The sequence below is a fragment of the Cyprinodon tularosa genome, unplaced genomic scaffold (genome assembly GCF_016077235.1).
Source record: "Cyprinodon tularosa strain WSP-4 unplaced genomic scaffold, ASM1607723v1 ctg1184, whole genome shotgun sequence".
NCBI classification, from domain to species: domain Eukaryota; kingdom Metazoa; phylum Chordata; class Actinopteri; order Cyprinodontiformes; family Cyprinodontidae; genus Cyprinodon; species Cyprinodon tularosa.
In genome coordinates this window covers 59,261-77,633 of record NW_024037986.1, presented here as the reverse complement: position 1 = coordinate 77,633, position 18,373 = coordinate 59,261, and the positions used below count along the sequence as shown (strand labels likewise).

Below are 18,373 nucleotides of genomic sequence, written 5' to 3'. Positions count from 1 at the left end.
CCGTTACCAGCATGGGGTACCTAATAAAGTGGCCGGTGAGTGTAGATGCTTAAGACAAAGCTTTGCAGTTTCCAAAGTAACGTCAGCTATCACTCTCTAAGACACACCCCCTCCTCATTTGCATAATGAGGCAGAAATGCATACAGAAATATAAAAAGGGCAGGCAGAAATAAACTGCTGCGAAGAAATAACTAGGGTAAAAAAAAAATACAAAGGAAGTATAAAACAGACAAAAATATTATAACATGCACATAAATAAATACTTAAAAATGTAAGTAATTAAATCCGCAGCAGGAAGAGGCAGCCTGTGAGCCTGCACTCAGGGACCAAATCCAGATATTACACATACAAATCCTCTATGCATTTGCGGGTCTCATACGGCAGAAGTGTAGCAAAAATCACATGTGTAAAAAGAGCCAACCGAGAAACTTTGCAAATCGTACTGCAGAGTTGTAAATCTGAATACAGATTTGTAAATCTCAGTACACAATTGTAGATTTGAATACAGATTTGTGGATTTTTTACACATTTGGAAACCGGATTACACACACAGTAGTTTTACACATTTGCAGATTTCTTTACAGACACAAATCTCCTCATACGTTTGCAGTTTCATTTACACATTTTCAAATCCCATTGCACACACACAAATCGAGATACAGATAAATAACTCTCCACACACATTAGCAAATAAAAAAGCAACAATTTTGGCCCCATAGAATATATTCTTTGGGAATTTAGAGGCTGGAGACAGATTTTGCCGTGCCTCTGTTGTTCCACTTCGATCCAGGAGGGGGCGGTAGATGAACCAGTCAGCTGCTTTGTCTCACCCAGCGGAAGTGAAACTAAAGACTACGACGGAAGCTCGCGTGGACTCGGCTTGAACTCTGTTGTATTTTCCTCTCCAAACTGAATATTTCACTAATAATGTCTTCAGTTCAGCGTCTGAGGGAGTTTATCAGAGAGCGACTAACTGCTGCTGCTGAAGAAATCTTCACAGAGGTTGAAAAAACCATCTTCCGCTACGAGGAAGACATCAGACTGATGGAAACCTGCAGGAACCCGCAGATAAAACTCCACAGAATCGGTAGGAAGCTACAAAAACGTCTGACTAATCGGTTTGAGCATTTTTAATGACTATTGTTTTAAAAATGAACCGTTCTAACATGTTTTACATATAGATCAATAGATGTGTTGAAATAGAATGCATATATGCGCCTTTTGTATTAAAGTTGTATTCTCTAGAAGACGCTGATGTCTGCTCCAGACTTTAAACTTTTTTACTGCCTTGATCATGCTTGATCAGTTTCTAATGAGTTCTCAACTTCACAGATAGGAGCGGATTAAGGAAATTTGGGGCGTCGACGAAATAATTTTGACATTGTTGACAAAAACAACACAGATGTCAAAGCAGTACAAAAAGATGAGAACTTGTGGGAATTTTAAGAGTATTAGCTTTTATATTGAAAGGACTAAATAAATAAAGTTACAGTTAATTTTTATAAAAATTGTTCTATAAATTATTTTTGTAATCTTGAGCGAGATTTGTAACAGCTTTGAATCTGTGCTTTTGATTCAAAGGTTCTCTCTGTGCTGCAGTGCAGTGTGCAGGCAGCCTGCTCTGCATTAATCATAACAGCAGACGAGACAGAGGAGAGTAGGAGGCAGGGTTATGAATCTACTTGCTCTGGAGCAAGTACCAGAAAAAGCTCCCTTGATTTGGCATTAGGCACTTTTTTGAAATAAATATGAGTACTTGTGCGTCATCATGTGCTTATGTGCTCCTGAAACTTCATCAGCCTCAGCACTAGCACTCTTCCAGTTCACTAGAACACAAGACCCCCACCCCCACCCCCCATGTCCGTATTAGCGTTTTTTTTTTATTGAGAAACGGCCACAGTCCATGGTTTTGCATCCATCTGTGTTCCCCAGCAACTTCGTACCGTTCATCCGTTACTGGTGTTGCAGAACAGCTCAGAGGTGTGGGACAAAGAAGATGAAATGCCTAACACCCCTCATCATTTTGCTAAGTCAACCCACAACTACTTTTTTCAAGCTACTTGCTTCCATCAGATGAACAAATAACCGTGTTGCAAGTTAAAATAGAATGATGGTCATTGTTTTATTTAAAAACAAAGCCTTAACCCCCCCACCATGCACATTCACAAACGCACATTGTGTCACACTAACCTTGTAGGGACTTTCTATTGTCCCTACAAGGTCAGTTAGATTCAGGTTAGCAGAGTTGGATTAGCTCTTCTCTTTCTCTGCTGCAGCATGCTTCAGGAAGAATCAGGAAGAATGAAAACGCTGCGATCAGCTCCCTCTGAATCGCAGGAAAAAGCAGTCTGACTCCATGCAGTGAACACTCACTGCATGGAGTTTTTACGCTTCGCAGCTTGTTTGTATGCATTTAATTTGGTTGCATTGATTGAATTATAGAAACACGTCGAAGATGTTTTTGTGTTATTTTTATTTTTGTGATTTGAGGGGGAAAAAGTGGAAGAAAGATCGCATACCAGCGTAAGAGTGCTGCCTGTTCAAACTATGAACAGTTTTCTGTGCTTACAACTAAACTAGCAGCAGTAGTGGAGTTTGGAGATGCAATCCACTTCTTAAATCTATCTTTGGGCGTCTGTAATTTATCCAGAAATGCTCCCAACTTGGTGGTTGGCTGCATATTTAGCATGCCTTTCAGGGAAATGCCTTTCCAAATTACTCTAATTACTTGACATCTTAATTATTACAAAACAAATACAGACAATCCTTCCATATTGGTAATGACAGCAAATTATTCAATCCATTTTTTTTCTAGCAACAGTAAACTTGGACGAGTAAACAAACAGCTACCTGTCTTTTAATATACTTTGGATGCATCTACAAATCACTGCTCATGATACTGAAATGCTCTTTATATGTAAATTAACGTCTAAGTGAATTACTATTCTTTAAAAAAGAGATTGCCCCAAAATGTAGAATTTTTTGACTCTGAACTACTTCTGAGGTAAACTAAATGTTAGCCGACCATTTTTCCTGCATCTTTAATATCTTCACAAGGAGCCCGAAAGTATCCTTTAATGGTCTGTTTATTGATCTGTTACCTAACAAAACACACAAAAGGCATATTCAAGTGATGATTGAATGCTCTAGTTAGCAACTCCCTTGGCAGACCACCACTTAATGTGATGCATACGTTTTAAGGTGAATGTGACATCAATTGCAAGTAAAGAATTTGCCAGCAGTTTGCCCACAGCAGAACCAGCGCTGTGCAGCGGAATTACCTGAACTCAGATGAGCCCTTTGCTCAGACCAAAACAAATGGGCGATTTAAAAGCAGACCAAAAATAATCATCAATGAAAAACATATTAGTCTACAAATTTTCATTGTTGATTATGTCGACTAATCACAGCTGAGTGATTAATATCTTTTATTTTAAGGGAATGTGGATCTTTTAATTAATCCAAGAAGGAATTTTGTTAATGTTAAAAAAAATTTTTGCGACATGAAATGTGGGGGTGCTGAGGGTGGTCTTGTTCTATGGTTGGGTGGTCTTCACTACAACACCACACAGAAGTAAATATAAGGAGAATTTGGGGACAGAACTGGTTGGTTTTCCTTCAGATTCAGTGATATTACTTTTTATTGTCCCTAAAGCAGATGTATTTTACTTTGCACTGTGTCTCTTACTGTCTGACAATCCCCTCAAATTACACCTTAGTTTTGACTAAGATAGACTAGGGCTCTACCTTATTCCATACCAGGCACACACTATTACAGACGATTGCAGATGTTCTGGTCGACCCTGACCACTTCATTGTATTCTAATTCAGGGATGGTAAACTCCAGTTCTTGAGATCCGGTGTTCTGCAACTTTAAAACGTAGGAGTTCTGGCAATCATCTAATTGTTTGACAAGGTATTTTGGAGTAGAAACATATTCAAAACTATCAGGACCAGGGATGCCCATCACACCTTTTTATTGCTACAGACATTATACAGTGATTATACAGAGCAGATACAAAAACATCACATCCAGTTACTTTTTTTTTCTTTAAAGCTTGGATCTTTTCCATCAATAACTCTCAAAATGAGGAAAGTCTTCAGACAGAGACGACACTTTAGATCCCGGAACTGAAGTACCAGAACTGAAGTCCAGTTTGGTTTTAAAACCCTTTTCTCCATGTTCTGGTTGACTGAATTCACCTTGACATTGACAGTCATGACATTCACCAGCATCTTGGTTTATTTTATATACCATCTTTAGTTGCCTTAAATTAATGATCTCTTCTTTTTGTCCTCACAGACCTCACAAAGTCTCACACTAACAGTGAGGAGCCTGCTTTGGTGATCCAACAGCTCAGTGACCAAGGGAGGAAGTCCAGTCATGACCAGAAGGAATCTGAACCAGAACATTTTAAAGTAGAGAATCAGATGGACGCAGATCATCCTTTTCTTGAAGAACAGGAAGAACAAAGAACTCCCTGCATAAAAGAGGAAGAAGAGCCCCCAGAAGCTGTGCTGATCAAAGAAGAAAATGAGGAACTGGCACTAAATGAAGAACTGGATGAACCAGGAACTTTGTGCATTAAAGAGGAGGAAGAGCCCCCAGAACATGAACTGATTAAAGAAGAGATTGAGGAATCTGAGTCTACCTGGGCCAAAGAGGAACAGAAGGAACCAGATTTACTACAGAATAAAGAACATTATGAACCAGGACCTCCATGGAATGAAGATGAAGAACCAGCATCTCTATTACTTGAAGTACAAGAGGAAGAAGATTCCTCAGCCTCTATTTATGAACAGTGGTTGGTAGAACATTTGCCTCCTAGGAGGGACCAGAAGGACTTATTTAGTAGTGACACAACTGAGCAGCCTTTCTTTCATAGGCCTCCTGTAATGGAGAATAGAGATCAGCAGGCAAGCAGCTCCACTATGACAGAGAATCAGTTTCAAAGGGACACAGAGAAAGTGTCTTTCGTATGTGAAATTTGTGGACGATCCTTGAAGGATAAGAATTCAATGAAAAAACATTATAAAACCCACACAGGTGAAAAACCTTTTTCTTGTCAGACATGTGGAAAAAGTTTCTCCACAGTTGCTCATTTAAGAGTTCACATTAGAACCCACACAGATGAGAAACCTTTTCTATGTAAAACATGTGGAAAAAATTTCTCTCAGTTAAATACTTTAAATATCCACATGAGATCTCACACCGGTGAGAGACCATTTTTATGTAAGGTATGCGGAAAAAGTTTTTCTCAGGGAAAAGCTTTAAATCTTCATGAGAGAACCCACACAGGTGAGAGACCTTTTACTTGTAAGACATGTGGAAAAAACTTCTCAAGAGTTGATCATTTAAATGGTCACACCAAAACCCACACAGGTGAGAGACCTTTTCAGTGCAAGACGTGTGGTAAATGTTACACTCATCTTAGTAGTTTAACTTATCACATCAGAACCCACACAGGTGAGAGACCTTTTCAATGCAAGACGTGTGGAAAATGTTACACTCATCTTAGTAGTTTAACTTATCACACCAGAACCCACACAGGTGAGAAACCTTTTCTTTGTAAGGTATGCGGAAAAAGGTTTGCTGATGGTAGTAATTTAAATTCTCACATGAAAACCCACAGAAATGATAAACCTTTGCACGTCTAAGGACACAGCCTGGTGACCTCTTGTGTAGCACTCACCATTTGACTGGTGAGCTTACGCCTATGCTCTCTAATCTTTCAAAATAAAACTTCATTTTACATATCATCACTTATCCTTTTTTCTGTTTACAAAATGTCTTTTTTTTTTTTTTTTTAGAATAGTGCAAAAAATAATTAATCAATAAAAATGTCTAATGTCACACCATTCTGTGACCCCATTATATATTGTGACTCAAGGAAGTGATGTTGTGGATTCTCCTCTCATGTTTGCCATGTACTAACTTTAACATCACAAGGTGCATACCGAAACCAGATATATAAGTTAATTATAAAAAAAAAAAATCTCTGGAAGTATCACATTTACCATTATTTTATAAGCAACATAGAAGAACAAAAAAAACAGACATTTAATCAACCAAAAACGACAATTATGATGCTTAAAAGTGTGAAAGTATGGTAAACCAGTTTAACATTTAGTCAGTAAGTTTAGCTCTCTGGAATTAACATTATTGATAGCAGTAAATGCTATTTTTACCTTTAGGAACATCCTTGTGATTAGTATGACTTGTCTAAATTAATTAACATAAAACACTATTCTGAATAGTCAAAGCTGCGGTTTATATTTTGTTCGGTCAAAGCTTAAATACAGATATCTAAGTGCAGATATCTTGAATAGGAGTTTTGAGTGGACAAAATTATGTTGCAGATCAGAAATGAATGTTCAGTCTAGCAATGAAATGTTAAGGGTTTAAGTTCACCAGCATGTCATAGTGCTCATCCCACGGCCCTCTTCAGGCTGTAGCAAAACACAGCTGGTTTAACATTGGCAGACTGAACTTCCTCATGAAATTACAAACAAAAAATAGAAAGTTAAAAACAATCCACTGGACTTTGTTTCAAAGTTTAGTTTCCTCATGAAACTAAGAGAAAAATAGCAAGTAGAGACAGATATAGATTTACAATTAAAGTGTTACTAGCAGGTTTGGCTTTGAAAAAACTTTTTAAAAAAGAAAAGTCACTGTTAAAACAAGACTTAAATAAGATTAAAGTTTTAGATGGCATAATCTCTTTTTGGAGAATGGTGCTGCTTCTACGGTACACTGCTGCTCAGAAAGAAGGTATGTATTGAAACTCTGTGTATGTTTATACACCTACAATGGTCCTTGGATGGATATAGGGACACCTTTTAGAATGTGCCAAATTATACAAAAGTTTAAATTTTATTTTATTTATTTTATTACATTAAGTGTAATGAAACCTATGACCAGCTTGTGACACTAATATTTAGTTAGATTTGCATTTTTAAATACAGTGGTATTGAATGTTCTGCTAGATAGTTTGTAGTATTATAATTGATGGATAAATATTAATTTACATTGAAAGGGTTTCTTAAACTTTGAAATCATGTTTATAATTGTCACAGTTGCATGGAGGTTTTTGAGGACCAAAAATACAAAAAACATCAGGGGAAAACTCTCTTGGGGAGCTGGAGCTGAGATGAGAAAGCAGCATAACAACAGCAAGGAACCAGCACTGAGTGACTGCAGAGGTGGTGTATGTAAGGAGAACAGAACATAGGATGAACTAATGAGCTGAATATGAAGCAGGGCTAAGGGGAACTAACTAGAAGGAAGCCAATGGGAAAGGATACAAGCACAAGGGGGCAACAGCGAGTAACTGAAGACGGCTTGAATATAATGGAAAATAAACGAAAGATTAACAAAACAGAGTAATGGAAAACTAAAAACTCAAGAGTCCAAAAATTCATATTGTTTGTTGTGTATTTTTCTGGTTTGTTCATTTCTTACTGATGTACATGACAAGTTCATGTGTATTCCAACTGGGGGAAGTTTATCTGCTGGGACCATAATGTTTCTGTTCTGTACTTATGTATTTTCATAATATAAACAATAATTCTAATAAACAAAGACATTCTTTAAATCATGTTCTCATAAATCTAATTGTGTTCTGTAGAACTGGGCTGCATGTTTTTAATGTCTGAACAGTGTTTTTTAGCAGCCTTCGTCACCATGTGGAGGAATGATTATGAAAAATTATTTTGTTTCAAAACTATTTGTGCATTGTAAGTGTGAATTTGAAGTTATAGAGAAAGTTATTTTCTTCACAGTTTTGTATTTGTAGAATAGAAAAAATCACAAGTACACATTATTATTTATTTTTTTTTTTTACATCTTTTCTAATTGTAGGTACAAATACACAAATTCTGTTACTGTATTGGCGAAATTTGTTTTTGGTTCAAACCTGGATATGTTTATTATATACCTCTCCTAAAGAATGTGTAATTACAAATAAGTTATCTTCTCAGCTGCATCTCCCATGTCAGGGTGTCCCCTTAGCCCTCTTTTGTATGCATTAGCTACTGAGCCACTATCAATTAAGTTTAGGATTGATTCCGTTGCATTACAGGTACCAATATCTTTGGTGTTCATAGGTAGGGTATATGCTCTTGATTATTATCCTTAATGACTTGGGCTGTTCTCTGGTGACAAATTCAACTTTTTTAAAAGTTAATGTATTTCAATCAATAATCTGGCTCTTCAGATACCAGACAACACTCTACCCTTCTGTATGTCAAAGGCAGGCTTTAAACATCTAGGCATACACATCACCCATCATTTTCTTATCTCTATGAAAATCATCTTGAACCCCTCTTGCTCAAATTGGAATCATGTTTAAGAAGATGGTCTGGCCTTTAGCTCTTACAGGCAGAGTTAATTGTATAGAAATGAATGTATTGCCTAGTTTTTTTAATATCTGTTCCAAAGTATTCCAGTATTTTTGTCCAAATCCTTCTTCCAGAGTTTAGATAAACTAATCTCTTTTCTTTGGGCAGGTAAAAATGCTAGCATTCCTAAATAACTTTTGGAAAGGCCTACAGATCAGGGTGGCTTAGCACTTCCCAATATGAGAAAATATTAGGCATCAAAAAGTCATATATTGGTTCCAATCTCTATCATTATTTTCTTTAGTTACAGCAGGGTTACCTTTTTCACCATCTGAGTTTACATCAAGCTCTGTAGTATCTTCGACCCTTGGAATATGGACACAATTCAGACAAAAATTCAAGCTAAAGAAATGATCTATTTATAGCCCTAATTGCAACAATCACCTTTTCCTTGCAGCCAGAATGGACCAGACTTTCTCACTGTGGAGTAAGAATGGTTTAACAACAGGTTATAGCTTCTACATTGATGGTCTCTTTGGCAATTTTAGTGACGTCTCTGAGAAATGTCACTTACAGCGACCGGACTTATTCAGATTTTAAGGTATGTCACGTTATTCAATGTCCAGTGTTTCCATCTTTACTTGTGGTTTCTAAAATTTTAATTTTCGCAGTAAAGTTAGCATTCTCATAAAACGTAAGAATCCTTTTTAACCTGCTACTTTGTCTTTTGTATAGTCATGGCCAAAAGTGATTCAATGATTCAAATGTTAATATCTACAAAGTCTACGGCTTCAGTTTATGTAATGGCAATTTGCATATACTGCAGAATATTATAAAGAGTGATCAGCGTAACAGCAATTAATTGCAAAGTCAATATTTGCCTAGAAAATGAACTTTATCCCCCAAAACACATTTCAAGGTCATTGCAGCCCTGCCTTAAAGGACCAGCTAACATGGTTTCAGTGATTGCTCCATTAACACAGGTGTGGGTGGTGATGAGAACAGGGCTGGAGATCAATCTGTCAGGATTAAGTAAGAATGACACCACTGGACACTTTAAAAAGAGGCTGCTACTTGGCATCATTGTTTCTCTTCTGTGAATGGCCTAACAGGAAAGAGAATCGAAGCTAGAAAGATTGCACCAATCTATCACAACAATCTATTACATCATCAAAAACTTCAAGGAGAGAGGTTCCATTGTTGCCAAAAAAGGCTCCAGGGCGCCTAAGAAAGACCAGCAAGTGCCAGGACCGTCTCTTAAAAGTGTTTTAGCAGCAGGATCGGGCTACCAGCAGTGCAGAGCTTGCTCAGGAATGGCAGCAGGCAGGTGTGAGTGCATCTGCACGCACTGTGGGCCGGATTTATCAAGATCCAATTTTGCGCGCAGTAATTTGCGCTCGCAAACTGGAATTTTGCGCGAGGGGCTGAACCATGGTTTGCGGGTGATTTAACAAGAGTATTTGCGTAACTGGTGGCAGGTGCAAAACTGTTGGAGACGCCCTATTTAAATGATGGTTTTGCGCGTTTTGTGGTTTGCGGCAACCTTTATTCCCTAAGGTGGTATGTGCTGCAGTAAAAAAAAAAAACAGGTGTTTTGTATTGGCCTGTGACTTTGGATGAGATCCCCGCAGCATTTGGCACGTTGCTCCACAGGCGCAGGGGGAGAACCCCGACCCCGTCGGACAGCACTTCTGAAGAAACGAGATTGGGAGATCCCAGCTCTCGCTGCAACCGTACGCTGGAATGACCCAGATACAAAAAAGTGCAATGTTGCAAGGAGTTTTGTGATATCTGGTATTGCGTGGGTCCTCCTTGTGGCTGGCTCCAAATCCATTCGGAGTTCCCCCAACAGCTCCAAAATGGCAATGCTGGATAAACGATATGTTTTGATGATCGTTTCCTCGTTCATTGCAAAAATATTCACACGGAGTGAAAAAATGCGTTCTCTGCGTCTCCTTGCTTTATTTCGATGCCTCCTTCTTGCGACAATAACCGCTGCCATGTGTGCGCAATTACGCATACAGACCATTTGCACCTTCTTTTGAAACGTGTTAAATATAGAGTCAGATACCGTTAGCAAAATTGCGTTCAAGTTTGATAAATCACTTTGCGAGTGCTAAATTAATATATTTACATCTTCTCCTCCCACAAGACGCACTTTAGCGTGTAAACGCCCCATATTGCATATTCATTGCAGAAAAAGTACTAAATGGATCAGAGGCGCTATTTAGCACGTTTTAAAGACCAAATGCTTTTAGCACGCTGATGATAGATCAGTTTGTACATTTTTTAGCGTGCGCCTTTGATACCTTAACCTTTGATAGATCCGGCCCTTTGAGGCGGAAATCTTATGCCTCACACTGAAACACCATCACATGGAAATGACAACTTTATTTGTCATAGGTTATGTCTTCAAGGTGATGTTGAAAATATAGTTAACAGTATGCTTTCGTTTCTTCGATTTTCTGAACATCAGGTCTTTACCTGGAATTTTCACCAGGGGAAGAGGAAAAAGGTTTCTCAAACAAAAATCGTCCTTGCAAAGAAGATGTACATTTTTATTTACTGCCAGAACACTATGAGGAGTCACCAAAAGAAGCAGAACAGTTATTCCACATGAGAGTGGGATTGGGCCGGACAACTGCTCATATAGATGAAAGCACTTAAATCCTATACTATTTTCCCCACTTTTTGTCCCAACACATTTTAAAGTTTGACAAAAATGCAGTTACTGTGTGCTGTGTAGTGGAAAAAAAAAATCACACTTTATGTAAATTGTGTCTTTAAGAAGCTAAATTCAAAATGGGTCCATTTTTCAATAACATTATTTGGGTTTGTGGGGCAACAATTGCTGTTCCATTCAATCACAGCCACACAGTTACCAGCAATAACACAGCCAGCTTGAGAAGTTGTTTATCATCACTTTTTATTCTTATCAAAGTAAAAATTGGCACATTCTGATGAATTTCACTTTATTTTGTGCAATAGTAAAAATACATAAAATGGTTACAAACAAAATGCAAATATTTCTGAAGAAAATGTATATTTTATGGTATCAAATGCAATAAGATAGCATTTCTTTGGTATACACTTGATCATATGTAGAAAAGAATGCATGCAGGTAAATCATATTTACATAGTTTTTTCAACTTTAATCCAAAGTGAATTCTAATGTAGTTTGGGCTTAATTACTGCTCTAAAGGGTGTTTTTCAGCATATGACCTATGTTTAATCTTTAACTGCAGTACAATGACAGTTAATGACAACATATTTTAATAGTTATTTCAAAAGATTGTTTCATCCTTAAATATAATACTGCTCTCCACCTTAACTGAACAATGGTTGGAAAATTATTTTTTGTAAAATGGGTTATAAGAAAAAAAACTGAATGCTGCAACAGTTACTATACAGGCATATGTTTACATAACTTTTTTTAGTTGTTTTTATAAGGCTGCACTTTAAAAAATGAAATAGTCCAGAGAAATTTCGTTTGGTTTATACCTGTGTGTACAAAATGTCCAAGTCTTTTTTTCAGTTACTGTTGCCTTTCTATCAAATCAGAAGTCAGTCAAGCCATTCTTTACTGAGATTTGGCTTCAACAATGCATTTCCACTTAGATCTGCCAATCATTAGATATAAGCTCTTTCTTCCACCATTCTGTGGTCAGTTTCATGAAGCAGGTTTAACAAACTTAGATTGAAATCTGCAACTCTAAATTGATCCAGCCTCAAGTCGGGAACTCTGAGTTTTCGGTTTTACAACACCTGCTATCAATTAGTTAAGTCAACTCTAAGTAGGTCCACTCAGTTTAGCAAGCAACAAGTATGAAAAGCAAGTGGAGCCCCGATTTGACAAGTCACCATGACAACAGGCAACAGGAAGTGCGTCTTTCACCCCACTGGAACTACAGATTTTAAAAGTAAAAAAGGAGAATGGCTCTGTTCGAAATCCTGGGCTGCATCCTCCAAGGACGCGGTCTACCTAGACTGGATCCTTCGAAGTCCTTGAAAATAAGGAGACCGGAAGAGTTTGGGTTGTGAATTCGAACAGGTCTACCCTTCGGCGGGTTTTAACGACCGTATGCTCTGTTGCTTATCAACCGTGAAAGTTGACACACAAAGCAGGAAAAGAATGAATACCAAAGTTTTCAAAACTGTTTGTTTATTTGTTTATTTATTTATTATAAAGTGAACAAAGACTACACTCACAAGAATCCAGAGTGGAATAAAGGTTTCAACCACCGGGAGCAGGAACAAATAAAATCAGATGTAATGATAGAAACCTTAGTCAGTTAAATAACCTGCTGCTGTCATTTTGCACATCTCTGATGTTGCTGCTATTTTCAAATATCCATTACTGTAAAAATGTCCATAGCTGCATATTGGTTATTTATTCTCTAGTTTTGTATTGTTAAAACACTTTACAGTATTGTATTGTTTATATTTTAACTCTTCCCTATTATGTTATTCTTATACATTTTTCTAAGGTCCAAATTTGTGTGACCATTTTCAATAATCTTTCTGCTGCAGTAAATTTGCCCATTGTGGGACAATAAAGGGATTTTCTATTCTATAAAAAGGGTAGAAATAAATAAGTATATATAAACAATGTATGTACAAAATTATATCTGCAAAAACTCTAATATTCAACAACAAAAAATACTTAGTTAAGCATATTGTGCAAAACAGCAATACAATTTTTTTTAATCAGATTTATAGTCCCCACACTGCGGATATATTAGAATCTGACCTTAAATTACAGCCAAACCCATTTACACAGTAACAGATAAAAACCTTTAGATAAATCAAACATTACCGCCGCTTATCTGACCATTAAAGGAATAGTACACCCAAAACATGATTAGCCTTCATTTTCTACTCACCCCCATGCTGAACAACACTCTGGAGTACTTTTTTGATATCTCAAATGCATCTGGAGATCTGGGAGGCTTCTTGCTGTCTGCTGACATTCAAATAATGGAGGTCTATGGCGCCCGAGACAGAAAGGTCCACAAAAAACGTGTCAATATTCCTCCATACTGCTCGTCCAATGTATTCCAAGTGTCCTGAGTGGGTACTACCAGAATTTACTCGAAACGAAGTCATTTAGAATGTTTTTAGAGCATAAACAGTAGTGTATAGGATTTCCTGAAAGCGCGCACCTGCGCGATCACGACTCTACGGAAACCACGGCAGACCAAACCAGACGAAAGTGCGCATTCAGCTCGGCAAAGAACTCATGCTCTTCCTCAACACTGAAGTCCTCAGACATTTTTCTTTCGTTGTTTCTTTCTTTGCACAGGTAAACAGCACATTTCTTCTTCTACGCTTGCATTATTGGCAGAGCAGACGCTGAATGCGCACTTTCATTTGGTTTGGTCTGCCGGCTTCCGTAGCGTCGTGATCGCGCAAGTGCGCGCTTTCAGGAAATCCTATACACTACTGTTTATGCTCTAAAAACATTCTAAATGACTTCGTTTCGAGTAAATTCTGGATGCTACCCACTCAGGACACTTGGAATACATTGGACAAGCAGTATGGAGGAATATTGAAACGTTTTTTGTGCACTTTTATGGACCTTTCTGCCTCGGGCGCTGGGCACCTCCATTATTTGAATGTCAGCAGACAGCAAGAAGCCTCCCAGATCTCCAGATGCATTTGAGATATCAAAAAAGTACTCCAGAGTGTTGTTCAGCATGGGGGTGAGTAGAAAATGAAGGCTAATCATGTTTTGGGCGAACTATTCCTTTAAAACAACTATTTTCATTCATTTCAGACGGAACTATTCACAGACTTGTATTATATTAAACTGAACTTCCAATATTCACCACCAAGTAACCTTTCCTCTGATCACGGAGCAGCCGGCTTGCTTGGTTCCATGGGAAAACCAAGGATACATCAGACCCGTCCTTCAAATCGGACAAAAAGAAGGACGCATTTTAAGGTCGCGTAATGAGGACTCTTGGAATCCGACTAGACCTCGGCGCCGCGCTATGATGTAATCGTCCTTCGAATCTGGCCTTCTAAGGAGGCATCCCGGGAACCAACCAAGATGGCAGTAGCGTAAGTCTTGTTTTTCTGCTTTGCAATTTTCTCTGGGTATAGGCTCTCAGTTCGGAACCTTTCTACTTTGTAAGTTCATCTTACTCTCAGGAAGATGCCTAAAACAGCCCAAAAAAGAACCAGTGACCACAATAAATTGGAAAAAACCTTCACCGGTGCTGCTGAAAAAGACCATGACTATGTCGACAGAGTTATGACTTTAAAGCACAGATTTAATGGAACTATTATTTCTACTGAATCTGATCCGTTGGGTCACTTTATTTGCCAACTATTTTTATTTAACAACCATCTTTTCATTTCTGCCAATATTTATGGTTACAATAATAAAGGAGAAAACAATAATCTGTTTCTCACGGTTGAAAAGATCTTTATAAAATGATTAAGAAAATCGCCAAATGCTACAATTCTCATGGCAGGAGATTTAAATACTGTCCTTGATGGTAACCTTGATAAATGGCCTCCTGGTCAACCAAATGCTTCAAGTCCTTCTATTAAAGTCTTTATGGATAAATTTAATCTAATTAATATTTGGAGAACTGGACATCCACATGACTACTTATTTACCTGGAATAATACATCTTTGTCTCGACCATCTAGGATTGACTTTTGGTTGATCTCAGATTCGGTAAACAAGGAAACTGTGACTGTTAATATCCTACCTACTCCACTTACAGACCACAAATTTATTGAAATAATTATTGAATTTTCAGATAAAAAGCATTCTTGTATTTCTCCCTCATATTGGAAATTAAATAATTCTTTACTAAATTACGATGAGGTCACTATAAAAATTAAATAATTATTACAGTTCTTCTAGCATAAAGCTCAGACAGATAATCATTATGGGCTTAATTGGGAACTTTTTAAATTTGAATCTGGTAAGTTTTTAAGAAAGTTTGGTAGTAACATGACCAAAGTAAAAAGAGCTGAGGAAACTAAAATTATATCAAGAATATTTGAGCAAACTCAGTTAAATCATTCTAATTTAAATGACTCTGAACAACAAAAATTGAGGGAGAACAAAACACTCATTACTTTTTTAACTTAGAAAAACATAATTCGGTCAATAATTCTCTTACCAGACTAAAGATTAATAATGTTATTAGAGATGACCTTGGTGACATAGCTAGATATTGTAGTTCCTTTTATGAAACTCTTTATCTTTCCAACTTCTGTCAAGCTTCAGCTGACGCTCTGATGTCCAATTTAACAGTCAAACAAATCTCTAACAGTGAGCGGGAACGCTGTGATGAGCCAATCTATTTGCAAGAGATTCTGGATGCCATCTCACATCTCAAAACAAACAAATCTCCTTTCTGTTGCAGGTTTTTATAGAAAGCGGTTCCCTCCCTGCTACACTCGCTCAGGGTTTTACCACTCTCATACCAAAACCCAAAAAAAGATCCTTTACTACTAGATAACTGGCGTCCCATTTGTCTTCTTAACAATGATTATAAGATATTTGCTTTAGTTGTTGCTAAAAGATCAAAATTTGTCCTACACTCAATTATTGACGAAACTCAATCTGGTTTTATGAAAAATAGGCATATTGAAAATAATATAAGATTTGTCTTGGATATTTTAGATTATCCTGAGCTTGTTCATGATAATGGTTTTATCTTATTTTTAGACATTTATAAGGCCTTTGATATGGTTGAACACAAATGTATTTTTCAAAGTCTAGACAAGTTTGGATTTGGGAATTTCTTTACTTCTGTCATTAAAACCTTGTACCAAAACGGTAACAGCTCATTGAAGCTAAGAAATGGTTCCTCTCCAAGATTTGGCCTCTGTAGAGGGATCAGACAGGGGTGTCCCGTCTCCCCCTATCTGTTCCTTTTGGTAGCTCAACTTCTGGCTGATTATATTAAATCTGGTCCTTTAAAAGGAATCACTCTTGCTGACAAAGTGGTTACTTTAACACAACTGGCAGATGATACTACTTTATTTCTAAAGGATGAGAACCAAATTTCTTTAGCTATTAAGGAAATTAGTACTTTTTCTAAAGCCTATGGTCTTTCTCTTAATCTTAAAAAATGTGAATTAATGGCCATCAAGAACTGCTCTTTATCCTCAATTGAAGGTATACCAACTAGAAAGGAGGTAGTTTATTTAGGAATAAATATCACAAAAGAGAAAAAAAAAAAAAAGAAACTCCCTAAACTTTGACCCGCTAATTGAAAAAATAAAAAAAAGACTAAACCAGTGGTTGGTTAGAGATCTTTCTCTGCGTGGTCGTATTCTGCTAACGAAGGCTGAAGGCCTCTCCAGAATCATTTATGCTGCTCAGTTGTTAAACATTGACAATACAAGGGAGAAAGAAATTGACAAACTGCTATTTAACTTTGTGTGGAAAAATAAGACTCACTATATATAAAAAATCTACTATAATGAATTCATATGACAATGGAGGACTAAATAGTTTATCATTCTCTGTTTTGAATAAGACTTTTAAAATAAATAAAAAATGGATTCGGCAATTTTTTAATTCTTCAGCGTCTTTCTGGAATATTATACCTTTCCATATTTTCTCTAAATTTGGTGGTCTGAATTTCTTTTTAGTTTGTAACTATGATGTACAGAAACTCCCAATCAGACTAACTTTCATCGCCAGGCCTTTTTATCATGGTTACTCATCTATAAACACAACTTCTCTCCTCACCGGAATAATAAGGACATTTTATATAAGAAGAAAACAATTTTTTTTAAATTCTTGGTTTACTCACAATATTTTTCTGGTTGACCAATTGTTTAACAATGATGGTTTGTTGCTGAGTTATGAAGGATTTCTCTCTAAATAAATTTTTCCTGCCTCTCCTGGAATATATGCCAAAGTTTTTGGTGCTATTTCATCTGAAATTTGTATTTTATTCAAACAGAAACCAAGAATCAGTTATTCTCCCATTTTGACTCCCATACATTTTCCTGTTGGCAAAATCTGTCTTAACCCTGTTCCTTGAAAAAATAATAAATTAATTAGATCCCTGTTTCAAAAGAAAGAGACCTCTGTTCCTGTGGTTGTTGCATACTGGGATCGTTTTAATATTAACATGTCCTGGAAATTTATCTGGCTGCTCCCGAATCACTTTCTTCTCACTAACAAGGTTAAAGAAGTATCGTTTAAACTCATACACAGAATCTACCCCGTTAAAGTCGATTTAAAGATCTTCAACTCTGATATTGATGTTAGGTGTTCCTTCTGTGACACTTGCCCAGAGTCGGTCACTCATCTGTTCTGGTTTTGTCATCATTCCAAAGTATTTTGGCAACACTTTTGTACTTTTGTGTAAAAATATCAATAGGATTTCAGTTATATTGGGTAAATGTTCTGTTTAGTTTTCAACAAAATGAAAGAATGAATGCGAAGAGTTTTCTTATCAATTTATTAATTAAGGCTAAATTTCATCTTCATAAATGCAAATTTTTGAGAAAAAAACCTGACTTTACAGATTTTTTTTTTATTGAATTTAAACATTATATATTTACAATTCGACCTTCAACAAGTAAAAAGCAAAAACAACTTAATTGGCTTGCAATCAAACTGGAATTTTAGATAATTTATTGTGTTGATTCACTGTGGCATCTGGTATTTTTGTCACCTTTGGTACTGTTTTTCTTTAAACAAGATTATTTTGTCATTTCTTATTATACTTATGTTTTCTGTTAATGCTGCCCCTGACAAATGTTTTTGTTGTTTTGTGATACGTACACAATGCAGTTTTGTATTGTTGTGTATTGTAAATGATAAAGTTTATAAAAAAAAAAAAAAAGACGCATTCCAGGATTTCGAAAAAAGCGAATGTGTTAAAAAGACAGATAAACAGCACTACATCTAAAAAGGCGAGGAATAAGGTGAAGGAGAAGGTTGTCACTGCAGCACTTTGGATCAGCTGAAGGCTTTTAACTACAGTTTGTGGACTTCCTGATAGTAAAGAATTACAATAGTCCAGCCTTGAAGTAAAAAATGCAT

At 36.7% G+C, this 18,373-nt stretch overlaps 1 protein-coding gene across 2 annotated transcripts; it reads left to right on the top strand.

The window, feature by feature from the left end:
• The first annotated feature begins 846 nt into the window (after positions 1–846).
• On the top strand, positions 847–7,115 carry LOC119771813 (zinc finger protein 260-like). 2 transcript variants are annotated; one of them, XR_005279184.1, is made up of 3 exons: positions 847–1,087; positions 4,304–5,919; positions 6,450–7,115. XR_005279184.1 is itself a non-coding variant. In XM_038267984.1 (2 exons), exons 1-2 carry the CDS (start codon positions 928–930, stop codon positions 5,656–5,658), a joined length of 1,515 nt encoding a protein of 504 aa, XP_038123912.1. In that variant the 5' UTR covers positions 847–927; the 3' UTR covers positions 5,659–7,115. The 2 variants fall into 2 exon arrangements, 1 of the variants encoding a protein (XP_038123912.1); XM_038267984.1 differs by having other exon boundaries at positions 4,304–7,115.
• The last annotated feature ends 11,258 nt before the right edge of the window (positions 7,116–18,373 follow it).